Here is a 23,472-nt window from a genome sequence, read left to right on the forward strand (position 1 = left end):
ATTTTGGTTGAAGGAGAAGGAAGCAGGTTTTTCAACTCACTCATAGTGACTTAGAAAGAACCAGTCTTTTCTTATTTGAAAAAAGGCCTCCCACAACCACCTGTTAAAAACTTCCTGTTACATTGGTATTTTTTTCAATGAAAAAGAGACCCCGCCTAATGTGGGCAAACAAATGCAGGCAGCTTAGCATCCTGGACTGTTTGGCTGAATCTTCAAAACTACACCTAACTGATGATTTCTTTACACATTATATTTCTGTAAAGTAAGACAAAATCACTTCACTGATTTAATAGTGTGAGGTTGCAGGAAAAGATCTTAAACCTCTCTATCCATAACTATGAATGTGAATCATCTCCCAACATAGAAACACTGCTTAGGTAAAATGGTGAGCCAACTTAAGGACATGCCAGGAATCATAAAGACATTAGAAACTACAGTCTAACATTCCCATTTTACAGATGAAGGAAGTAAGGTCTGAGAAGGAAAATGAACTTATCTAAGTTCTCCCAGCAAGTCAATGGCAAAGCCTAGATGAAAGCAAACATTGTCCAGTAGTGGGCTTCTCTGCCCCTAGATCCATCGCCCTTTCCCTACAGTGCTCAGTATTGCCTGGGGGCAGTATTAGCCCCCCCCCCCTTCCTGCCAGCCTCCTGAGTCAGCTGGATACCTGCTGGGTCTGACCAGTTGGAGGCTCTGGAGATCAAAGGGTAGGAGGAAACCAGGGTATTTCTCCTCCTCCCTCTCTGACCTCAACAGAGTCCCTGCAAGCAAATGCATTTTCTCTGTGGTTCTAGATCCTATCAGACAAGTCTGCCAGAATTCCAACTTTGCCCAGGTCCCCAGGATCTGGGTCTTTTGTCTCCAGCCCTGGGGGGCAAATGGCTTACCGTTGTTACTAATCCCTGAGCTCTCTCACTGTCTTAAATCAGGCTTCTCATCATTCCCATCTTTGTGTAACCATGTCTCGCAATTCAATTCCTGTTTGCAAACATTTTTTTTTGCTGCTTAGACTTTGCATGAAATAGTAGTTACATATTTTTTCTTCACAAAATGCATGCTTTTCAACCATGCTGTCAAGTCTGCAAGCTACTTCAGATGGTTCCAATAAATCCCTTTTCTGTTTGTTAGCCAGAGTTAATTTCTGTTGTTTTCAACTGAGAAGCCTGTTAGCTACAAAGAAAAAGGATGCAGTTGAATTTGTGGTCACATCGTGTTGAATTAGAATCTCTGGTAGATCCCCTGATAAGTATCCATTCTAAAAAATACACAGGTGATTATGTTGCTTGGACAGGGTTAGGGACCACTATTTCAGTTAATACCACTGTCAATAGACAGGGTAGAGAACAGGGAGTATAGTTTGAGAATTTGGAGTCAGTCAAGAACCCAGCGTCTGCTCCTAGTCTTGCTATTTTTAGTCAGTATACAATTAGAAATAATATCTCACAGGAAATAGTTTAAAAAACAGATCATAGTCTTTTCATGAAATAATGATTGAATTAATGTTTAAGTTTATAAATGGTTAATATAAAAAATAAAACTTTATTTATATGTCTGTTGTCACCATTAGATTATGAGCTTTTCAAATGCACGGGCCATATCTAACTCTTCATTAGTATGTCCCCAGCACCTGTGTCTAGAATAAATTAGTGCTCAATAAATGTTTACAGGAGGCCTAACCAATAATACAGGGCAGGGCAAAAGTAGGTTTATAGTTGTTAGTATATGAAACAGAGTTTATTCTTGTATTACTTTTTATTCATTGTTGTATTATTTTCCACATGAACAACGGTAAACTTGCTTTTTCCCCACCCTGTATTTTTAAATTGTAAAATCAAAGTTAATTAGACCTCAACCCAAATGTCCCTTTATAAATTACAACTGTAATTTCTCTAAGCTGATTGCATTGTAAAGGGACTCATGTGATTCCCATAAACCCATGCAGATTATAATATACATATATCACAAAGGCAATGCTACAGTTATAAACCTCTACAATAATTTAAAATAAAAAACATGCTCCAAGTACTATAAAATAAGCATAATGTTTTTTTGCAGTAATAAAAGTAGCCGTAATAGGCTATAAAATATACAGAGAACACAAACAATTACTCTTCAGCTTTATTACAAATATGACCTTACACTCTAGTAGGTACCAGAATAACTTTGACTATTAAAGTAGGATTAAATTTGGAAGCTAAAATAGAATTAAGAAACAATTTTTAAAAAAATATAAAACCTCAAGTCAGGAATCTGAAGGAAAAAATACTGATATTATATTTAATATTTAATATAATAGAGCCAATATTTAGTCTTCTGCTAAAATGTTGAATCATTTGGATGGAATCATTTTAGTTCTTAAGGGCAGTTTGTAGAGGATTGAACAAAAATCTTTCAAAGTCCTTTAAAATCTTTCTCATGGCTGATGATTTTTCACAAACCCCAGTTCCCTTCTTAATCCAGTATCTGGTGTTAATGAAGTTGTGCTATCCAAACCAAACCCTTCGGTAGAGAGGTCCAGAGGTACCCTTGAGGAACAATACTTGTACTTCTTTGTAAAGGCATTTCTGATACTTGATATTTTCTATTCTGCCTAGCCTGTCCGCTTTTAGTAAAAGGAAGCACAAAATTAAATAATAGACAATGTTTAAGCACCAGAACTTAATATACTCTACCCAATTAATGTCTGATTTATTGAGAGAGCTTAGGCAGCTCTAAGTAGGAATGGCTATCCCAGGTGATTTTCTACCTGTTGAAGAAATTTAGTGTAATATAAACCCAACCATTAGCACAACAGAAAATGATCTGTTACCTCTGTATGGAAATTGGATTTCTGGAGTCCCTAAAGAAGGGTCACTATTTTTTTCCGATAGAAAACTAGCTTAGGTTCTGCACTGTAATACTACCCAATTCATTTCAAAACTGTACTTTTGCTACCAAGAAATATTTGAAAAGAAAATGAAAGCAATTTCATTTCAGTATAGGGAAAAAAAATATTAGAAGCTAGGGAGGCAAAGATAGAAGAAAATATCGTTGTTCCCAAACCAGGAAACTGGGCCCAGTTCTCACCATTTTAGATTCTTACTGAGGCCGTAAGCAAGGAAGGAACTTTTGAGACTGTGAGACTCAACTTCATCTCCCATATAGCGGAAATTCTTGAGATACTGAAAGTCTGCTCCTCTTCTGCTCCACCAAGATGTTATAAACATTAATTTATGATTACAGGTATTTTTTGTATCCCTCTCAACTTGATCTTAGCCAAAAGGCCAAGAAGCAATTTTTATATTCCTCTAAAAGCTGATTTTAATTCAATTTGACAGCCTCTTCTGAGAGGCTCCTGTGAGTAAGTAATCATGCATGGGGTGGTGAGAGACACAAAGATGAATGTAGCCAGGTGGTTTCCACCTTCAGGGGTGGTTTGGGGTAGACAGAAAGAACTGGAACTTGAAGGCATGCTTCCATCCATCCTCTGACACTACCTGGTTGGGTAACTTTGGGACAGTTGCCTGCCCTTTTGGAGCATCTGTTTTTTCATGTCCAAAATGCAAATGATACTACCTACTTCCTCAAAGATTTTAGGAATATTAGAGGAGTTGACATATCTCAAGGGCCCAGGGTAGTACCCAGCATAGAGTATGTGCTCGTGAAATTTGGTCTGCTTTCCCTTTTCTTTCATCTCAAGAGTCTCTAGCTGTGAGGGGGGCAGGCACAAAAACTACAGTACGAGGTAAACTGAAGTAAGAAGTGAAAAAGAAAGGTATAGCCTCTGAGAGGAAGGAGACATTATTAACAAGAGGGAGAATTAGAGAAGATTCTATGTAAGAGGTGATTTTGAGTCTGGGCTGTGATAGGTGACTTTGGAAGGAGTATAGAGCAGTGGTCCCCAACCTTTTTTGGGCCACGGACCGGTTTAATGTCAGAAAATATTTTCACGGACCGGCCTTTAGGGTGGGACGGATAAATATATCACGTGACCGAGACAAGCGTCAAGTGTGAGTCTTAGACGGATGTAACAGAGGGAATCTGGTCATTTTTTAAAAATAAAACATCGTTCAGACTTAAATATAAATAAAGTGGAAATAATGTAAGTTATTTATTCTTTCTCTGCAGACCAGTACCAAATGGCCCATGGACCAGTATTGGTCCGTGGCCCGGGGGTTGGGACCACTAGTATAGAGCATCTGTGTAGGGGGCCACAGTTGGGTTGGAAGGGAGAGGACATGGCAGTACTTGGGGAAGTTATGGGTGAAAAGACTCAAGTCCTCCCGTCCCGTCCCACCCGAGCCTGACGTGGAATGTGAATGGTATGTGGGCTATTTGGACAGATATGTATGTGTTTAATGAGAATGCAGAAACTGGTTGGGAGCAGATTATATGGGACCTTGAGTGCCTAGAGGACTTTGAACTTTATGCCATAGATGATGAGGACACCTGAAGGTATTTGAGCAAGAGATGAATGTGTTATGACTTTTATGTGTTTTTTTGTTTATGTTTTTGTTTTTTGGGGTTTTTTTGTTTTGTTTTGTTTTGTTTTTTATAAAATCTCTAGGACAGTGTAAAGGATCGAGGAGAGACTTATAAAAATTTGAACTCATCTCAATACTCAAGATCATCCTCAGGCTTATGGGGCTGCCAGTGAGGGAAATAACAACAACAATAATGCAAATAATAATAAACACTGTTTAGCATTTACTATGTGCCAGGCTAAGCACTTTAGTCATGTGAGTAGGTGTTGTTACTACTACCCTCATTTTACAGATGAAAAAAGTGAGGTTCAGTGGCTTCCCCAGGTCATGGCAGAGCTGGGTTGTGAACTTATCTCGATGACTCCAGGCTAGCAACCACTGTGCTGTAGTGTCTACCGCAGTGCCTAGGTTTATTGGAAGATTGGTGCTGTCGCTATGGGTAAAGGCCGGATACTGAAATGGAAGAATAAAGACAGGAGAGGGAGATTCAAATGGAGAACGCCAGAGAAAATGCATAACTGCCTGTGGGAGGAAGCACCAGGGTCCTGCAGTAAAAACCTGCACACCACGGGCTACCTGTGCCATAAACGTGGTGCCCTCAGAGAAGCAAGCTGAGGTTTTCTGAAATTAAGTTCATTATCTGAGGGAAGATTTTAGGAATGGTTGTGATATAAGTAAGTAAACAGAAATAGCGTAGCCTGCCAGACACATTGTACAGTGCATCGCTTTGAAAAACCAGCAATTTAAAGAAGTGAAATGGAGCATGAAAATAATTAAGTGAGCTGGGTTTCCTATTTTGAAGGGAGAACTCTGTAAATTATTTAAAGTCCTTCATGGTCAGATCCAGCTTCTCTTTCCAGGGTGCTTAAATGAAACTATTTCCAAACCCTTCCCACAGAGTCTGTACACCCAAATTCTATGATGAAGATGCAGAACTTGTCCCCCATTGCTTTCTCAAATGCTTTCCAACCATCTCCAGCTTGCCCTCACCCAGGAGGCTGACCTGTACAGGACAGGTCAACAGGTTCCCATCCTTGGCTTCCAGTTGGGTTCTGGCACTGGGAGGCCCCGCAGGCAATCAGACAGGAGGCTGTGACATCAGGACCCTTTCCCCCATAGTGTCTTCCCTGTGAAGCCGCATAGGTTGGCTGTCTCTCTTGCCTTGCTCCTCATAAGGTAGTGCTCTCATAGATCTCTTAGGGGTTTTAGAACCACTCTTTTTCCTTGACTCTTTGGGCCTAGAGGTGGTAACAGCTCTACTATTAATAACCTTGGGTGACTGAGTCATTCCCGATATCCCTCCACCCCCCCCCCCCTGTAAGTAAACCCTTTGCTAAACTGCCCTCAGATTATCCTTGTGTTTTTTTGTGTGATCACTTTCCTTTTGGGACTCTGATGTATTTTTCCATTATGAAGCCCTTTCTTCTCTGAACTCTCACAAAGCTTGATTTTTATCCCTTAGAAGGGACTGTTCTTTTGCAGATTTCATTATTTGCATACATGTTGTAATTCTGTCCCTTACTGGAATCACTCACTGAATGTTAAAAGAATGGCTGAATGGCAAGGACACAAACAAGAATATTACTGCATGATTTCAGTTTCTCTTAAACTTGCTGATTTATTGCTGTTACTTTAACACTGAAACTTAGGTTTTTTTCACAGTAGAGGGGAAAGGCTGCTTTACTTCAGAATCACGGAATTACGATGTCAAGACTGAGTCACACAGACTAGGACACCTGCATCTCTTCCTCCCGCACACTAGGCAGGAACGTGTTCTGACGTGTGTCCCGTGTGTTGCAGGCCATTCTCTGTGGAGCCTTCTGTTGGAACTCTTAACGTGGGAGAGTCCATGCAACTGGAAGTGGACTTTGAGCCACAGACTGTGGGCAGTCACAGTCAAAGGCTCATTGTGTATTACGACACAGGTATGCATTATTCTTTATTAAAAGTTCTACATGTTAAGAAAGGTTGGATGGAAAATATGATGAAGCAAAAAGTAGGAAGTGGTTATTTTGGCTGCATTAGAGTAAGCTAAGATCCACAAGGTAAAGACCAAAGAATGAATGCCTCCAACGGAAATGATGTTGAGGCAGAGATCAAGTCCACCCGACTGGTTTCTCCAATGCCTGAAAAGTATGGGGCTTAGGAAGGAACCATACCCAGATGTCACTTTAAGTAGACTGATGTTATTTATATGTAAATGAATTTGAAGATAATTTAATACCCCGTTTTTTTCCATTTGACTTATTGATGCATTTGTCTAACATTTTGAAAATGTAAATCCACTTCAGAATGGTCCTGTGTGTGCTCAATAGCCTATGTACGATCCAGTTACTTTAATTCTTAGAATGTGCAAATATCTTACTTAACGTCTTACTTAAATATAACACTGTGACTATTGCTACAGCATTTTATCGAAGGCCACACCGTGCATGATGATAGAAAATATACATTGTTTTTGCAAGTATTTAATTGATAGTCTATAGACTGCATGTACAGTATGAAAAACTCCAAAGTAAGTTTCAAATTAACGTTTTACCATTCCTACTCTTTATTTTATAATTTTCCTTACTTCCTTCACACTTTTTTCTTACCCATTCACGGTGAATGATGTTGAGCCCCTTTTCATGTGCTTATTAGTCATTCATATATCTTTTTATTATTAATTTGTAAGAGTAATTTATAACTTGATTTTCTGAATACTAGTCATTTGTCAGACATATTTATTGTTAATATTTTCTTTCAGTCTGTAACTTGTCTTTCTATTTCCTTAATGGTATTTTTTAATGAGCATTCAATGAAATCCACACTATCATTTTTTTTTAGATCAATGCTTTTTGCCTTCTTGATAAGAAATCTTTGCCTTTTCCAAGATCATGAACATATTCTCCTACATTTACTTTTAGAAGGATATTAGTTTTGCTTCTATGTTTAGATTAATGATTGATCTTTGATTTATTTTTGTGTGTATATGTGTGAGGTAGGGATGATGTTTCCTTTTTTCCTCCATATGTGTTATTGGCCCATCTCCATTCTGTTATCTTATTCTGAAATTTCAATTATTACTCTATTTTATTATTTAACCTATTATTACTTTATTATTTATTTCTTTTAACCCCTATTTTATGTTTTTCATTTCTTTGTCTCTGTAGTCTTCTCTGGATACTTATCCATTCAATAATTTACTCTCTAGTAAAGTCTCATTTGCTGAATTTATAACTCTTAAATTATAATTATTTTCATTTCTGAAATTTTATCTGGTTCTTGTTAAATCAGAGTGATCTCAACTCTTATTTTTCAAGTTTTTTTATTTTAAAACATATATTAAACATATTTATATTCTGTATTTGATGATTCAAATATATTGTCTGTTTATTTATTCATTCATTTTATTTCATTTGTTGTTTACAGTTTCTAATGATTGTCAACCATGGTATCTGTAGAAAAGTGTATTTATCTTTCTCCTTTATCCTTTTAGGCTTTTAGCTGGGCCCCTGTGGCAAAAGACAGATTATCAAGAGAAAAACATACAAATATATTTAATGTAATTCTTACATGACAGGAGAGCCTTCATAAGGAAATGAAGACCTATAGAAGTGGTTAAACCCGCGTGTTTTTATGTTAGGTTTGATGAAGAGTGGTCAATTGTGGGAAAATGTGATAGGACGAAAAAGGGCGTGAGCGGCCTGTAAACTCAGGGAGACAGTAAGCCTTATTGTTCAGATTCCTCTCAGTGGCCCTCTGTCTTTGCAGATGAGGATGCCCTTGGCACCAAAGTATAGGAGGGCACCTTTCAAATGAATGTCAAAGAACTGCTTCAGAAGAAAGTCAAAAGTATCCTTCCTGCACCTGCCAAGGTGCCATGTTTTGGGGTAGTGTGTCCTGAACACCGTATCTATGCCCTTTGTGTTTTATAAATTTTGAATTTAGCAATTTCACTTGAGGCAGGCCCTGAATGTTATCTCCTGTGCTAGGAAAACAGAACAATAGTCAAAGCAGAAGTTCAAGGGTTAACAAAAGTCAGTGGGCAAAAGACAGCCTCGGCGCTGCATTAGTTCCTGCTATTCCTCACTTCACTTGGATGTTCTTATTTTTAAAGTAGTTTAAAAAATATCTTACTGAGTATTTTAGTTATTTCAAACTTTAGTTTAATTTGCTACTTAAAACGGACTCTGATTTGTCTTTTACTCAGTATTATTCATAGAGTAGTCACATTATTCAGCATTATTTATAGAGTAGTTCATCCTTTCCCACTATTTTATAATCCTCTCTCTATATCATATTATAAACATGGTTTGTCCCACCATTTATTTGGGTGTTCTTTAATTTCAGCAGTAGTTTTCTGGGTAGAAGTTTTTAATATTATGGTTAGATTCAATCATACATTTATTGTTTTTTGATGTTTGTGTAATTTTTTAATTATATTTTTATTGTGGTAAATATAATATAGATACAATGAGATGCACAGATTTTAATTACACAGTTTGATGAGTATGGTAAGTGTAAATACCTGTGTAACTACCACCCCATTTAGGAATATAGAACATCTGTCACTTCAGAAAGGTCCCTCATGCCACTTGGAGTCAATTCCTCCATCCCCCATCTCCACCTTAGATTTTTATCACCCTCTATTAGCTTTGCCTTTTCTTGGAATTCAGATAAATGTAGTGATACAGTAAATACTTTGAAGTGTCTGGTGTCTTTCATTCAACATGATGTTTTTTAGATTATTTTCATGTTGTTATGTGTATCAGTAATTTCCTTTTTACTCCTGAGCAGTATTTCATTGTATGTCATATATAGTTTATCCATTCTCCTCTTAATTTAACTTTGGATTGTTTGAAGTTTGGGGCTATTATGAATCAAGCTTTAACTGCTTTTGTACAAGTTATGTGTGTGTGTGTGTGCATGTATGTGTTTATTTCTCAGGTAAATATTTAGGGGTAGAGTTGCTGGATCATAGAGTGGTTATATGCTTAACTTTATAAGAAATTTCCAGTTTTCTAAAATGATCGAGGCCTTTTATAATCCCCACCAGCAATGTATATGGGTTCCAGTTACTCCACATCCTCATCAACTCTTCGTCATTGTCAGATTTTTTATTTTAATCATCCTAGTGGATGTGAAGTGGTACTTATTTTGTTTGAAATTGCTATTTCCCTAATGACTAATAATGTTGATTATCTTTTCATGTATTTTTGACCATTTTTATGTCTTCTATTCTTAAGTGTGTGTTCAGGTTTTTTGCCTATTCTTTTTTGGATTGTCCTTTTGTCACTGACTTATAGTTTTTTTTTAAATGTATTACCAACACTAGTCTTTCAGAAATAATTTGAGTATTTTCTCATAGTTAGTGGATAATGTTTCTAATTTTTTTTTTTTGACAGAGACAGAGAGAGAGTCAGGCAGAGGGATAGATAGGGACAAACAGAAAAGAAGGGAGAGAAATGAGAAGCATCAATTTTTCTTTGTGGCACTTTAGTTGTTCATTGATTGCTTTGCCATATGTGCCTTGACCGGGGGGCTGCAGCAGACCGAGCAACCCCTTGCTCAAACCAGCAACCTTGGGCTCAAGCTGGTGAGCTTTTGCTCAAACCAGATGAACCCACACTCAAGCTGGTGACCTCAGGTCTCAAACCTGGGTCCTCCATGTCCCAGTCCGATGCTCTATCCACTGCACCACCGCCTGGTCAGGCTGTTTCTAATTTTCTTAACAGTGTCTTTTCATTAGCAAAAGAATTTAATTTTTATAAAGTATACTTTATCATTTTTTTTATAGTTAGTGTGTTATTTTTTCTAATTCTAATTTCTAAAACTCTGTAAGTATAGCAAAATACAGTTGAATTATATATGTTGATCTTTTACCTACATACTTTGATAAATTAACTTACTAGCTCATGGCTTATCTATTGACAGTTTTAGATTTTGCATATAATCAGGTCATCTGCAAATGATAGTTTCTTTTATAATGCTTACAACTTTTATTTCTTATTGTGTCTTGCACAGGTTAGGCCTTCAGTATAATGTTCAGTGGAAATGATGAAAGTCAACATCCTTCTCTTGTTCTCACTCCAGAGGGGAAGTGCTTAGAGTTTCATCATTTAGTAAATGTCTTTAGTGGACACTCTTTCAAATTAAAAAAATTTTCTTCTATTTCTAGCTTTTTTTTTTTTTCTAATCTTCAGTGGGTGTTGAATTCCATCAATTAGTATACATTGAGATTATTATATTTTTTTTTCACCTTTGTTCTACTAATGCAGTGATAGATTTTCAAATGCTAAATCTCTGGGGTAAACTTACATTTTAAATGTTATTGTTTTAATAAATCACTGGATTAGATTTACTAATAATTTGTTTGAGAGTCTGGCATCCAAATTCATAAGAAAGATTGGCGTATAATTTTCTTTTCATGTAATGTCCTTGTCTTTGGTCTTAAAAAACAAATTGGTCTCATAAAACAAGTTGGTAATTCTTCTCTTCTTTTAGTCTCTAGAAAAGTTTTTTTACTTCTTTTCTTTTTTAAAATTCTTGTTATTTCTTTCTTAAATGATTAAAAAATTTAGCCCTGGCCTGTTGGCTCAGTGGTAGAGTGTTGGCCCTGCATGTGGATGTCCTGGGTTCGATTCCTGGCCAAGGCACACGGGAAAAGCACCCATCAGCTTCTCCCCCTACTCCACCCCCACTTTTCTCTCTCTCTCTCCCTCTCCTCTCTTCTCCTCCCCTCCTGCAGTCAAGGCTCGATTGTGAGAATTGGCCCCAGGCGCTGAGGATGGCTTCATGGCCTCCGCCTCAGGTGCTTAAAAAAATGGCTCCAGTTGCAATGGAGCAAGTGAGAGCCAGAGCCCCATATGGGCAGAGTATCATCCCCTAGTGGGCTTGCCAGGTAGATCTCCATGGGGGCACATGCAGGAGTCTGTCTCCCCTCCTCTCACTAAAAAATGTGAATAAATAATCGAAAAATTTATCATTTAAGCCATCTGGGCCTAAAGCTTTTTTTCAATTATTCAGTTTCTCAATAGACATAGATCTAAGATTTTCTATTTTTTCTTGTGTGATTTTTGTTTTTTTCAAGCAATTTTTCTATTTGTTCTAAAAATTTTAATTTGTTGGCATAATATTGTTCATAATAACCACAATCTTTGTAATATCTGCAGAATCTATGATGATATCTCCTCTTTCATCATTGATATTGGTAATTTGTATTTTTTTCCATGTTTTACTTCTTAACCTGTATTGTTAGGGCTTTATCACTTGTTTATTGTTAGTTTATTCAGAGAACCAACTTTTAAATTTTTTTTCACTTCTTTTCAATTTTTATTTATGGTCTTTATTATTTCATTCCTTCCACTTTCTTTAGGTTTCTTAGGAGAAGTACTTAGTGCATTTATTTTCAAACTTTCTTCTTTTCTAATATATGCATTTAAGTCAATAAATTTTTCTCTAAACCAAACTATCAGCCCATATTTTTATATATTTAATTTTCATTACTACTTACTAAAAATATTTTAGAATTTAAACTTTTACTTCTTTATGACCCATTTGGCTATTAAGCAGTGTTTTGCTTGACATACAAACATTTGGGAATATTCTAGCTTTCTTTTTTTTTCTCCTTTAATTAATGTCTAGTTGGGTTCTACCAGTGACAGAAAACAAATTCTGTATAATTTCTCTTCTTGAAATTAGTTGAGACTTATATAATGGCTCATAACATGTTCCACTTTGGTTAATGAGCCCTGTGCTCTTGAAAAGAATATAAGGTCCATAAATATCAATTAGGTCAAGTTTGTTTATCATGTTGTTATATCTCTCCTAATTTTTTCTCTCCTTGTTTTATTAGTTATTGGAAGATGTTATTAAAATCCAGACTATAATGGTAGATTTGGTATTTCCCTTTTTTGGTGCTATTGATTTCCATTTTATATATTTGGAGCCTATGATATTTGGTGTACACCCACTTAGAATTATTATAACTTCCTGCTGAGTTAATCATCCTATCATTATGAAATGTCTCTTAATTGTTAGGTTTCTGATATGGAATTCTATTCGATCTGATACACAGTAGCTTCCTTTTCACTAGTGTGTGGATAGAATATTCTGGTCATCCTTTTCTTTCAACTTTTCTGTGTCCTCATAACTAAAGTGTGACATTTGGAAGCATCACCAGGTTGTTGTTGTTTTTTAATCCAGTCTGAGAATCTTTGTCTTTTAATGATACTATTCCACCCTTTTATGTTGAATGTAATTATTGATACATTTGGTTGGAATCTTCTGTTTGTGAAGTGATTGTTACCGTTATGGGGAAATTATTAGCTGAATTTCAACAAAAGCCTTTGTGTTATTAGTGTTGATAGTAGATGAAAGTGAAAAACAATATGTGTTAGCTCAGTTTCTTACATTTGTTCCATCTGGATCTTTATATCCTTGTGAAACATCATTTTGTTTATGCCATGTTTTATTTGTGTTTGTTTTGTTTGCCTTAGCCTCTATAATTAAATCTTGGAAAAAAATGTGGCTTTAGAATTACTTTTGGATTCCTATATCACAAGGTTTCGAACCAGGGGTTTAAAAAAGAACGAAGCACAATCCTTTTGCTCTCACTAATATAATTAATTGTTGGTAAATATAGTAAATAAATTATTTTCAAATACCATTTATCTCATCCTTTTAGTATTTTGGGTTTTATTTTTAATACATCCGACATATGAGTACTCTACTTCATGTGTATAATTGATAAAGAAACAAGTCTACATATGTTAGAGGTATGATGTCAAAAAATTTCATTTGAGTTTTGAGACCAACAAGTCTTAAAAGTGCTCATCAAGCAATAGAATCAACACTTGAGACAAGACTTCAGTGATAATCTAATCCAGTTCTTAAATTTTACAATTGGAGGATCCTTTCTGAAGCCCTAAGAAATTAATTGGCTTGCCCAAGGTCACATCACTTGTCAGAAGAACAGTGAGAACCAGACTCTCCTGTGCAGTACTCTTTCCACCATTGTGGGTCATCTCCCTCATCTCTCATTTCACTACATCTGTATTTTCTCACTCCTTGATTCTTTGACTTTGAAATGTAGCTGCATTTTCCCAGTGGCCCTCAATCTGGATTTCATGTATTTGAATTGACACCATACTTACCTTTTATAGTCCTGTGCTAAAGGAAATAAATATTTGTATATGAAAAGTTAATTATCCACAGAGAAGTTGATATCCATACCCTGAGGTTCTGGCGTCAACTTTGGTTTGTGAATAAAGTTGTTTTCTAAAGATTGCAGACAGAAGTAAACAAACTATCTTGTAGCAATTTTCCTCACATGAAATAAACTGCTGATAAGAATATGCTTTCATCTTTATTATGGGTTATTAATGACCAGAACCTATAAGCAACCTTTCATTAGTGGAAAACATAATGACTGCCTCCACACACTCAATCATGCCGCTTTTCCAAGTGGTCGTGATCACTGGCTTCTCTTCTCCCTAAATATGCATCTGATTGAACTTTCTGCAGCTGTCTGAAGTATGAATGATTTGAGAAGGGAAGTTTAGCATGGGCTTTTCTTCATGCTTCCTCAAACAGTGTTCCAGAAGGAGGAGCACTGATACTCCTCGGCGGGAGGTACTCAGTCACACTTTTAAAACACTGGTTTATGCCCTTTAGTGGTTGGTCCTCCACTGGATATATTCTTGATGAAATGCAGCCAAGAGATTTTGCTTTTCAACAGCCAGAGTTTGAACCAGTGTTCTAGCAATGAAAGCGATTGAGTATAATTTTCACCAGTATCTCATATTATATTTATTAATGTTTTCCTGAACCAGAACTCTCCCTCTTTTCTTGAGGTGTATGCCCTTCTGTAGTGGAATCAAGTTTGTTTAGGCAATTGATTTCACCCTAGAAATGATTTAGTTACCTGTTTATTATAGTCTAAAGCTGAGAAAGAACTGAAGTGATTTTATACCTTTGAAAACGAGATCCTTCAGAAAAGGTTAAGAATACAGTTACTTAAAACTACACTGGTAACAACAAAACAAAACAGATAATGAAGGAACCAGTTCTATCATTTCAACAAAACTGAGAAGCAGAAATATTATTTGACCATTGAGAGAGAAGCAAATGATTAATTGCTTAAATTTTGCATTTTTCAACCGGCTTTTGAGAAACATCGACCCTAAAGGTTCAAGGAGATACTAGTATTCACAACAGGCTTTAAAAAGAAACCTTCCTGAGCTTCTGGTTACGTGAGTGAGCAGGAGAAGCAGGAGCACAGCAGTGTTTTCTCATCAGTGCCTGGCGAGGTTGCCCTTATTTGAGAGGGACATTAACCACTGGCAGAACCAGGATGCAGAGCTAATGCACTTATTCAGCATTTTAAAAAGCACTGTGTCTCTTACTGAAGAGATGTTTCACTCCACGAGTTGGCAAGTAGGCTGTTTCCCAAAAAGTGTGATGATGTGTCATTATTAAATATATAAGCAATAATAATATTGGCACTTCACAGGGCAGCTTTATGGTCACTTATATATTTTACGGTAATGAACCATAAAGAATTTTTTTCCTTATAAAAGCCAATAAAGGAATGCCAAAATATAATATAGTAAGTAACTGAGAGTGACATAGCTTGTAGTTGAAACTGCTAAATAGTACGTATCTGAATATACTTATGCAGACTTACCTGCATGAACTTTATTTTAAGTGATGTGATTATTATATTATAAATGTGTGCTGTTGCAATTAGAAAACCTAATAAGCCTGACCTGTGGTGGCGCAGTGGATAAAGCGTCAGTGGAAATACTGAGGTTGCCGGTTCGAAACCCTGGGCTTGCCTGGTCAAGGTACATATGGGAGTTGATGCTTCCAGCTCCTCCCCACCTTCTCTCTGTGTCTCTCTCTCCTCTCTCTCTCTCCCTCTCTGTCTCTCTCTCTCTCCCTTTCTCTCTCCTCTCTAAAATGAATAAATAAAATTTAAAAAAAATTAAAAAAAAGAAAACCTAATAAAACATAGTTATTGTAAAAGAAGCAAATGTTTTAATATGGTTTAGAGGCAGTTGAAATATTCTTTGACCAATTTTTTCCCCCTTTGGTTCTTATTCTGTAGCTTATGATAGGTCACAGTGGAAGTCTGGACATAACAGGTGGGCAGGGACTGTGTCGTGAAGTGCAATGAGAGTTCCGTGAATGACACAGAAAGTAAAGACTCTCAGTCACTAGGTGTTAGTGCTTAAAGGGACATTAGAGGACATCTCTTTAACTCCCTTTATTGTGGAGATCAGTAAACTGAGGCTCAGAGACATTCAATGACTATATCTAAGTAAAGCTGAAACTTGAACCTAGGTCTTTGGCACCATCTGAGACCAGTGCCCTTTCTATAATCTTACACTGCCTTCCATTCAGTTTAGAAATACCGATTTTGGCATTGCCACTGATGTGCTGGGTGAGCTTAGTCAACTCCCATAATGTGTTTCTTGAACCCTTCAAAGAAAAGAGTACTTCCAAAGAAGGCTGATTCAGCAATTCACTTGGTGAATTTGACCCTGCTGTGACCAAGAGATGAGGAACACGATCCATCACCTTGTTAGTTCCCTCGAGAATCTAGGGCTCCACTCATATTTTTACTGTCCTCTGCTGTCTGAAAGTACTGAAACCACAGTATGAAATGTATTGTGTATAGAACTGGCTTCACATTTTTTGGTAAAATTAGTTTTGTTCATATTTGTTTTTGCTAGATTGATAGCAGCAAAACTGGCAAGAGGTAATGAGACCTTCTGCAAAATATATCTTTACTAGGACGTAATAAATGACAGTGGCTAATCTCATCTATAAGACTGCAACATTCAACCCCAGAAACCCAAAAGAAACCATTGTGGAACGGGCACTCCAAGGACACAGAAATGCTTACGCATAGCAACCTTATCCATTCTTGTGGGCATAACCCCTCCATACTATTATTCTTCTAAATTGGGGATCCTTTTTAATGTTGTCTTCATGAAAGTGGGTATAAAAAGCAAAGACTGCAACAGCTCTGGGGATAAGACAAGAGTTATTGTTTCCTTTACTTTGTGGACCTGATTATTTTCGGAAGATAGTGATGAAAAAACTGATTAGATGGTTCTTGGAAAGAATAGAAAGGCTCTTGCTACACTGCTCACAAAAATTAGGGGGTATTTTATCACTTCATATTCATTTTGAAATATCCCCTAATTTTTGTGAGCAGTATATATTTCTGGGAAAGAACAGTTTTTCAGTGAGCAACTCAAATTGATGACATTAGTCACTCTGACTCCCTAGAAAACCCTTGGATCTTTTCCTTGATTAACTTTTTTTTGAACAATGAAATACAGGGTGGGCAAAAATAGGTTTACAGTTGTGAGTACACACAAATTTATTCTTTTATTATTATTTATTCTTGTATTATATATTTTTCCATACAAACAACTGTAACCTACTTTTGCCCACCCATGTATAAACCACAAAAGCACAGACATCATACAATCAACAGCCATTATATTGAACACATCTCAACATTTTGCTACATACAGTTTTCAGATGGTTTATGGATAACTTAAATGACTAGAGATTTGAATTCACCTCGTTACTTTTTCCTGATCTAATTCCATGTCTTAGTCCTCAGAGGAGCTGTATTGGATACATTTTCATGCTACTCCAACATATTTAGTTATCCACAAACAATATATACTATTGTTTTGTGTAGTTTTGAACTTTACATAAATGGTATCATATTGCATGTACCATTTCCTAACATGACTTTTCATTCTACATTATGTTTTAAAGATTTAAACATATAGATACATATAACTGTTTCATTTTAACTAATGAAACATATACTCCAGCATGTGATATACTATAATTTGTCTATTCACCTATTGAGTATTCCATGTTCCTAGTGTTTTGCTCTTACAATGTGGCAGTGAGTTGTATATGTCTTCTCACGTAGCTATGTGAAATTGTCCCTGAGAATAAATGTCTAAAAGTACAATTGCTAAATTATAGGGCAAATTAACCTTGAGTTCTATCAGATACTAAATTGGTTAATCAAGTGGTTGTGCCAATTTATATTTCTATCAACAGTCTGAGAAAAGTCTTGTTTTTCCACAACCTTGCCAATATACTGCTAACAACATTGTCTGTTTAATTTTTGTTAATCTAGTGATTATTAAATGATATTTTATATTTCTCTCATTACTAGTACTAGCTAGAAGTGTTAGTTTTCCTGAGTCCCTATAATCCCTTTTTTACATTAAAGTATTGAATAAGTAATATATTAATATATTCAAAAATTAAAGCAATATTTAAAAGTCTATGTTGAAAGGTGTTACTTCCATCCTACCTCATTCACCCATCTTGCTCTTATTTTATTGGTTTCTTGTATATCCTTCCAGTATTTTTTGGCAAATAGATGTAAACATGAATGCATACTTATATTCCCACTTATACAAAGTAACATATGTACTATATAAATCATTCTAAACTGTTTTTTCTACTTAATAATATATCCTGGATATCTTTCCATATCACTGTGTACTTTTTCATGCCAGCATAGTGTTCCACTTTAAAGTGTAGCTCAGATTACTTAACTGGCCTTCTTTTGACAGCTGCACTTTGGCTGTTTGCACTTTATTGTTATTAAGAGCAATGCTGTAATGGATACCCTTGGTCTTGTTCTGACTCATCTATAGGATAAATTCCTAGAAGTGGGCCATAAGATTAATAGTTTTATAATTTTTTTTCTTTTTTTAATTTTAATTTTTTATTTTTTTATTTTTTACAGAGACAGAGAGTGAGTCAGAGAGAGGGATAGACAGGGACAGACAGACAGGAACGGAGAGAGATGAGAAGCATCAATTATCAGTTTTTCATTGCGCATTGCAACACCTTAGTTGTTCATTGATTGCTCTCTCACATGTGCCTTGACCGCGGGCCTTCAGCAGACCGAGTAACCCCTTGCTGGAGCCAGCGACCTTGGGTTCAAGCTGGTGGGCTTTTCCTCAAACCAGATGAGCCCGCCGCACTCATGCTGGCGACCACAGGGTCTCGAACCCGGGTCCTCTGCATCCCAGTCTGACACTCCATCCACTGCGCCACCACCTGGTCAGGCTAATTTTTTTTTTTTTACAGAGACAGAGAGAGAGTCAGATAGAGGGACAGATAGGGACAGACAGGCAGGAACAAAGAGAGATGAGAAGCATCAATCATCAGTTTTTCGTTGCGACACCTTAGTTGTTCATTGATTGCTTTCTCATATGTGCCTTGACCGGGTAACCCCTTGCTCAAGCCAGAGACCTTGAGTCCAAGCTGGCAAGCTTTGCTCAAACCAGATGAGCCCGTGCTCAAACTGGCGTCCTCGGGGTCTCGAACCTGGGTCCTCCGCATTCCAGTTCGACATTCCATCCACTGCGCCACCATCAGGTCAGGCAATAGTTTTATAATTTTGATAGATATTTTTATCTATGTCACAGAATTGACTCCACGAAGAATGGTACCATTTTGCATTCCCACAGCAGTGTGTGAGAGTGCCTTTTCCCCCTTAGTCTTGACAACAAATTATGTTCTCAAATTTTTGTTTTGTTATGTCAGTTTAATGGGGGGGGGGAGTGGTATATACATACATCTTTAGTTGTATATCTTTTACTGTGAGTGAAATTGAGCATCTGTTAATACATAGAAGGACCTTTGAATTTTCTTTTTTATAATTCTATCCCATTCTTAATTTGGGTTGTCTTACTGAGTTCTAAGAGCTATTTATATATTTGGGGATTTAATTCCTTTGTCTCAGACACAGTTGCAAGTATTTTACTTACCCAGTTTTTCTTTTGTTTCTGCTAATCAATATTTGTGCCATGCAGAACTTCTTTTTTAAAAATTTTTACATAGTCCCTTTTCTCTTCTTTTTTTTTTCCTTCCTTCTTTCTTTCTTTCTTTTTAAATTTTCATTCAGTGAGAGGAGGGGAGGCAGAGAGATTCCTGCATGTGCCCTGACAGGGGCCACCCAGAAATCCCACTAGGGGGCAATGCTCTGCCCATCTGGGGCATTGCTCTGTTGCTCAGCAACTGAACTCTTCTTAGTGCCTGAGGTGGAGGCCATGGAGCCATCCTCAGTGCCTGGGGCCAACTCGCTCAAATCGAGCCATGGCTACAGGAGGGGGAAAGAGAGAGAGAGAAGCAAGAGGGGGAGTGGTAGAGAAGCAGATGGGTGCTTCTCCTGTGTGCCCTGACCAGGAATCGAACCTGGGACGTCCACATGCTGGGCTGATGCTCTACCACTGGGCCAAATGGCCAGGGTCCATAATCACTTTTCTAATATTTTTTAGAGGGATCAAGATTTTGAGTCAAAGAAAATAATTGCAATTAGATTATATAAAGACTAAGAACATTTATTCAGAAAGAAGTCATAAAACAATCAAGAGTCTAATGAAGAAAAAATTGCAACATATAGGACCAAGAGCTAATTTTTAATTATTAAAAAGATTCCACCATTCAATAAGCAAAAGATGAACTTCTCAAAAAGAAAATGGCCAAGGCTGTAATAGTTATCTCACAGAAAATAAATTATATATAATTATATATACATATTATACCAGTACATGAAAAGATGTTCAATTTCATCCATAATTAAATGCAAGTTATAGTAACAATGAGAATTTATTGTATTGTTAAATTCAACTCTAAAGAAAGTTTAAAAGCTGACAAGGGTACACCTTTATTTGGGAAGAAAGTACATGAAAAAACAGCAAGCCTATGACTGAGAGAAGGGGAAAGAAACATTTTACTTTTATGATATATACTTTTATAGTACTTGAAAATTTTATTCAGTGTATACATTTTTAAATAAAAATTTTAAATTTTAGGGCTAAATGCCTAGATGCTTACTTTCCTTGAAAGTTTCAGAGAAGTTTTGCTGTGTTCAAAATGATAGGGCCTAAGAACATTTGCAATGTATATTGTTGTTGATTTACTAACTACAATAGTTGCTTGGTTCTTACAATTGTGAATGGAGCAAAAATGTTTGCTAAAAAGTAAAGAGCAGATGATTATGCATTCTGTATGCTGATTAAGGCTTTAGCAGCACAGATCTACAAAACATTCTTGGTATCTAAGTATTTTCTTTTTCTATGCATGTCCCATGACACTGCAGAGGTCAGATAGAATATAGCTTGTAGGGTTGTTGTTGTTGTTGTTTTTGGTTTGTTTGTTTGTTTTTACAGAGACAGAGAGAGAGTCAGAGAGAGAGATAGACAGACAGGAACAGAAAGATGAGAAGCATCAATCATTAGTTTTTCGTTGTGCATAGCAACACATTAGTTGTTCATTGATTGCTTTCTCATATGTGCCTTGACCGCGGGCCTTCAGCAGACCGAGTAACCCCTTGCTGGAGCCAGCGACCTTGGGTCCAAGCTGGTGAGCTTTTGCTCAAACCAGATGAGCCCGCGCTCAAGCTGGTGACCTTGGGGTCTAGTACCTGGGTCCTCCGCATCCCAGTCTGATGCTCTATCCACTGCACCACCACCTGGTCAGGCTAGCTTGTAGGTTTTTGTCTTCTTGGAAATGGGCTCTCATTTATACACATAAAATCAAGGAAATTGGTGTATCTTAAATAAAATCTGGGATAAATTACTATGTTTTGTCTTTCTATTTTTGTAGTGTGTGTGTGTGTGTGTGTGTGTGTATGTGTGTGTGTTTCATTTTTGTTTTATTTTAATTGCCGTTGTTTAGGGATGTGGCTTCTTTTAAACAGCCTGTTTTCTATTAATGAAGTTACTGAATCTTTCTTCCTGATCCCCTTTGATTGGACTTAGATCCTCTTATGCTGAGCAGCTCTTTCTAGATATACTTGGTACAGTTACTTTATGAGTCAAAAATCCAGCTCATGCCTGAGACAGAGAAGAGGAATATGGTTAACCTCAGGTGCCCTCGTGGACTGTAGAATTTAAAACTATTTCAAAGAAGAAAAAGTCTTATAGCACCCACCACAGTAATTAATATTTTATATATTATTTACAAGATAATTAGGTCCCCTATAATTACACCAAACATAAATTAAGTTTTCTGATCATGTCTGACCTCTGAATTGATGGGGGAAATTTTTGAAATTAATTCTTGTGCAATATTCTCTAAATTCACCTTGGAGAAAAAAATAGCCTAGTAGTATCATTCCAGAATAAATCTCAAAGTGTATTTACTTTTTAAATTTCTAGGTGAAAAAATGTTTGTATCTCTTTATGGAGCTGCTATAGACATGAATATAAGGCTGGACAAGAATTCTGTGATCATTGAGAAAACCTACGTATCTCTGGCCAATCAGCGAGCTGTAACTATTCACAACCACAGCAACATCATTGCCCACTTCCGGTGGAACATATTTGCCACTCAGGAAGAGGAAGATAGAGAAAAAAATAGGTTTGTAAGAAAAATTTCCTAGATACTGTAATTTGGGGAAACACAAAACTCAGTTATTACGTAAAATCAGTGACTTTTGTGTTAACTTTTTAACCAACTCAACAATGTCAAATTTTTATAACTTGGTTCCAGTGTACAATGATTCTTTTTTTTTTTTTTTTTTCATTGAAAGAGCTTGAGTCAAGCTATGGGAAACACAATGTTGTCCATTATCAGTTAGTTAATCTTAAATTGATTATAATTTATTAGTAGCCAAACTCCTGGATTTTAAAGACCAAATATATCATTCTTAGCATTTCCTCAAAACTAGGCTCTATGTCTGCGTTTCATTTTGTAGCTTCGACTAGATTGCTCAGATTTCATAGTGGTTCTAAAAAGAATCTCTTTAGGGTTGGGATCAATGTGGAATTTTTTTTTTCAGTGAAAAGGTATTTCCAGAAAATAGAAAGAATGAGAAAAAAGAAAGGCTTTGCTATAACAGCTTTTATATTCCCAGTTTTAGTAGTATTGCTTAATCTCTGCTAACCAGACCATTTAATAATGATTTCTTGTTGGTATCTTTAATCTTCTGCTTTTAAAAGTGATACATCAGGCAGTGGAAAAAGTTAATAAAGTAGATAACCTAACTATTTTAACTAATCTCTTTCACTGTTATATTTTGAATATTTGTTTTTACTGAAATTATTCTACTCTTACCTCTTTTAAACTTCTTCCATCCTTTCCAAATTAGTACTTTTGCTGCTTTCATTGGGATTTATTTCAGCCTTTTTTATTTGTCTCTCCAATTTCATTAGAGATTAGCCCTGGGTAGCTTCAAAGCTTTGTTTAAAGCCAAGTTAGTCTGTGATAAAAATAAAAGTCTTAGGTGCATGGAAACCAGGCAGCACTCCCCCACTGCGCTGCCCCTAATTGAATCTGAAGGAGCTGTGACAATGACAGGACACAGTGGAATCAGAGCTTCATCATTCAAACAGTGAGCTTTAATCACTGGATTGCCACTGTGCCGTCTCTAACAAGTGAGAAAAGAAAAGCCATGCCTGCCTACCAACTTTAGCGTGCCTCGTGGTATAGAAATACCAGCAGTTGAAAAAGGCAAGAGGAAAGTGCTCATCCATTGACTCATTTGTCCTGACTCCCTGGCTGACTTGTCCCAACGATCAGAATGGTTCAAGCAGGTTTAATGACAAAATGGGAGAGCAGGAACAAACAAAAGAACAATAGTAAATGTAATGTTCATATATCCTGCTCATCCTGTTGGCATAATCTCTTGGGGAGAATGAATGTAAACTGTTAGAGGAGAAGCCAGCTTTCAGTTCAGCTGTGTCTGTGTTTGACTGGATGTATAGGACATGACTGACGCCATGCCTGTGTCCAAAACATATTTAAGGACACTAATTTCAAAAGTGAAACTGAAGAAGAATTCAAACCAATTGCTACAGAGATGCTAAAGTATAGAGTATAATTACATGTGGATGGATATTTCTTTTTTCTTTTCCCCCATTCCACCTCCCCTGACACTCACACCTTATCTCTGTAATATTATCCTTGAATCTTATTCCTTCTCTGGTATTGTTTTTCTTTCATCATTTCTCTTGCTTAT

At 36.5% G+C, this 23,472-nt stretch overlaps 1 protein-coding gene across 2 annotated transcripts in view; it reads left to right on the forward strand.

The window, feature by feature from the left end:
• HYDIN (HYDIN axonemal central pair apparatus protein) overlaps positions 1 to 23,472 on the forward strand; it is a 395,035-nt gene that overhangs the window by 95,924 nt on the left and 275,639 nt on the right. For both annotated transcript variants that reach the window (XM_066348740.1, XM_066348741.1), the window contains exons 7-8: positions 6,264 to 6,388; positions 21,671 to 21,872. In XM_066348740.1, coding sequence (XP_066204837.1) covers positions 6,264 to 6,388; positions 21,671 to 21,872 — 327 coding nt within the window. The remainder of the gene's footprint in view (positions 1 to 6,263; positions 6,389 to 21,670; positions 21,873 to 23,472) is intronic.

Source organism: Saccopteryx leptura, chromosome 9 (genome assembly GCF_036850995.1).
Source record: "Saccopteryx leptura isolate mSacLep1 chromosome 9, mSacLep1_pri_phased_curated, whole genome shotgun sequence".
In the NCBI taxonomy this organism is placed as follows: domain Eukaryota; kingdom Metazoa; phylum Chordata; class Mammalia; order Chiroptera; family Emballonuridae; genus Saccopteryx; species Saccopteryx leptura.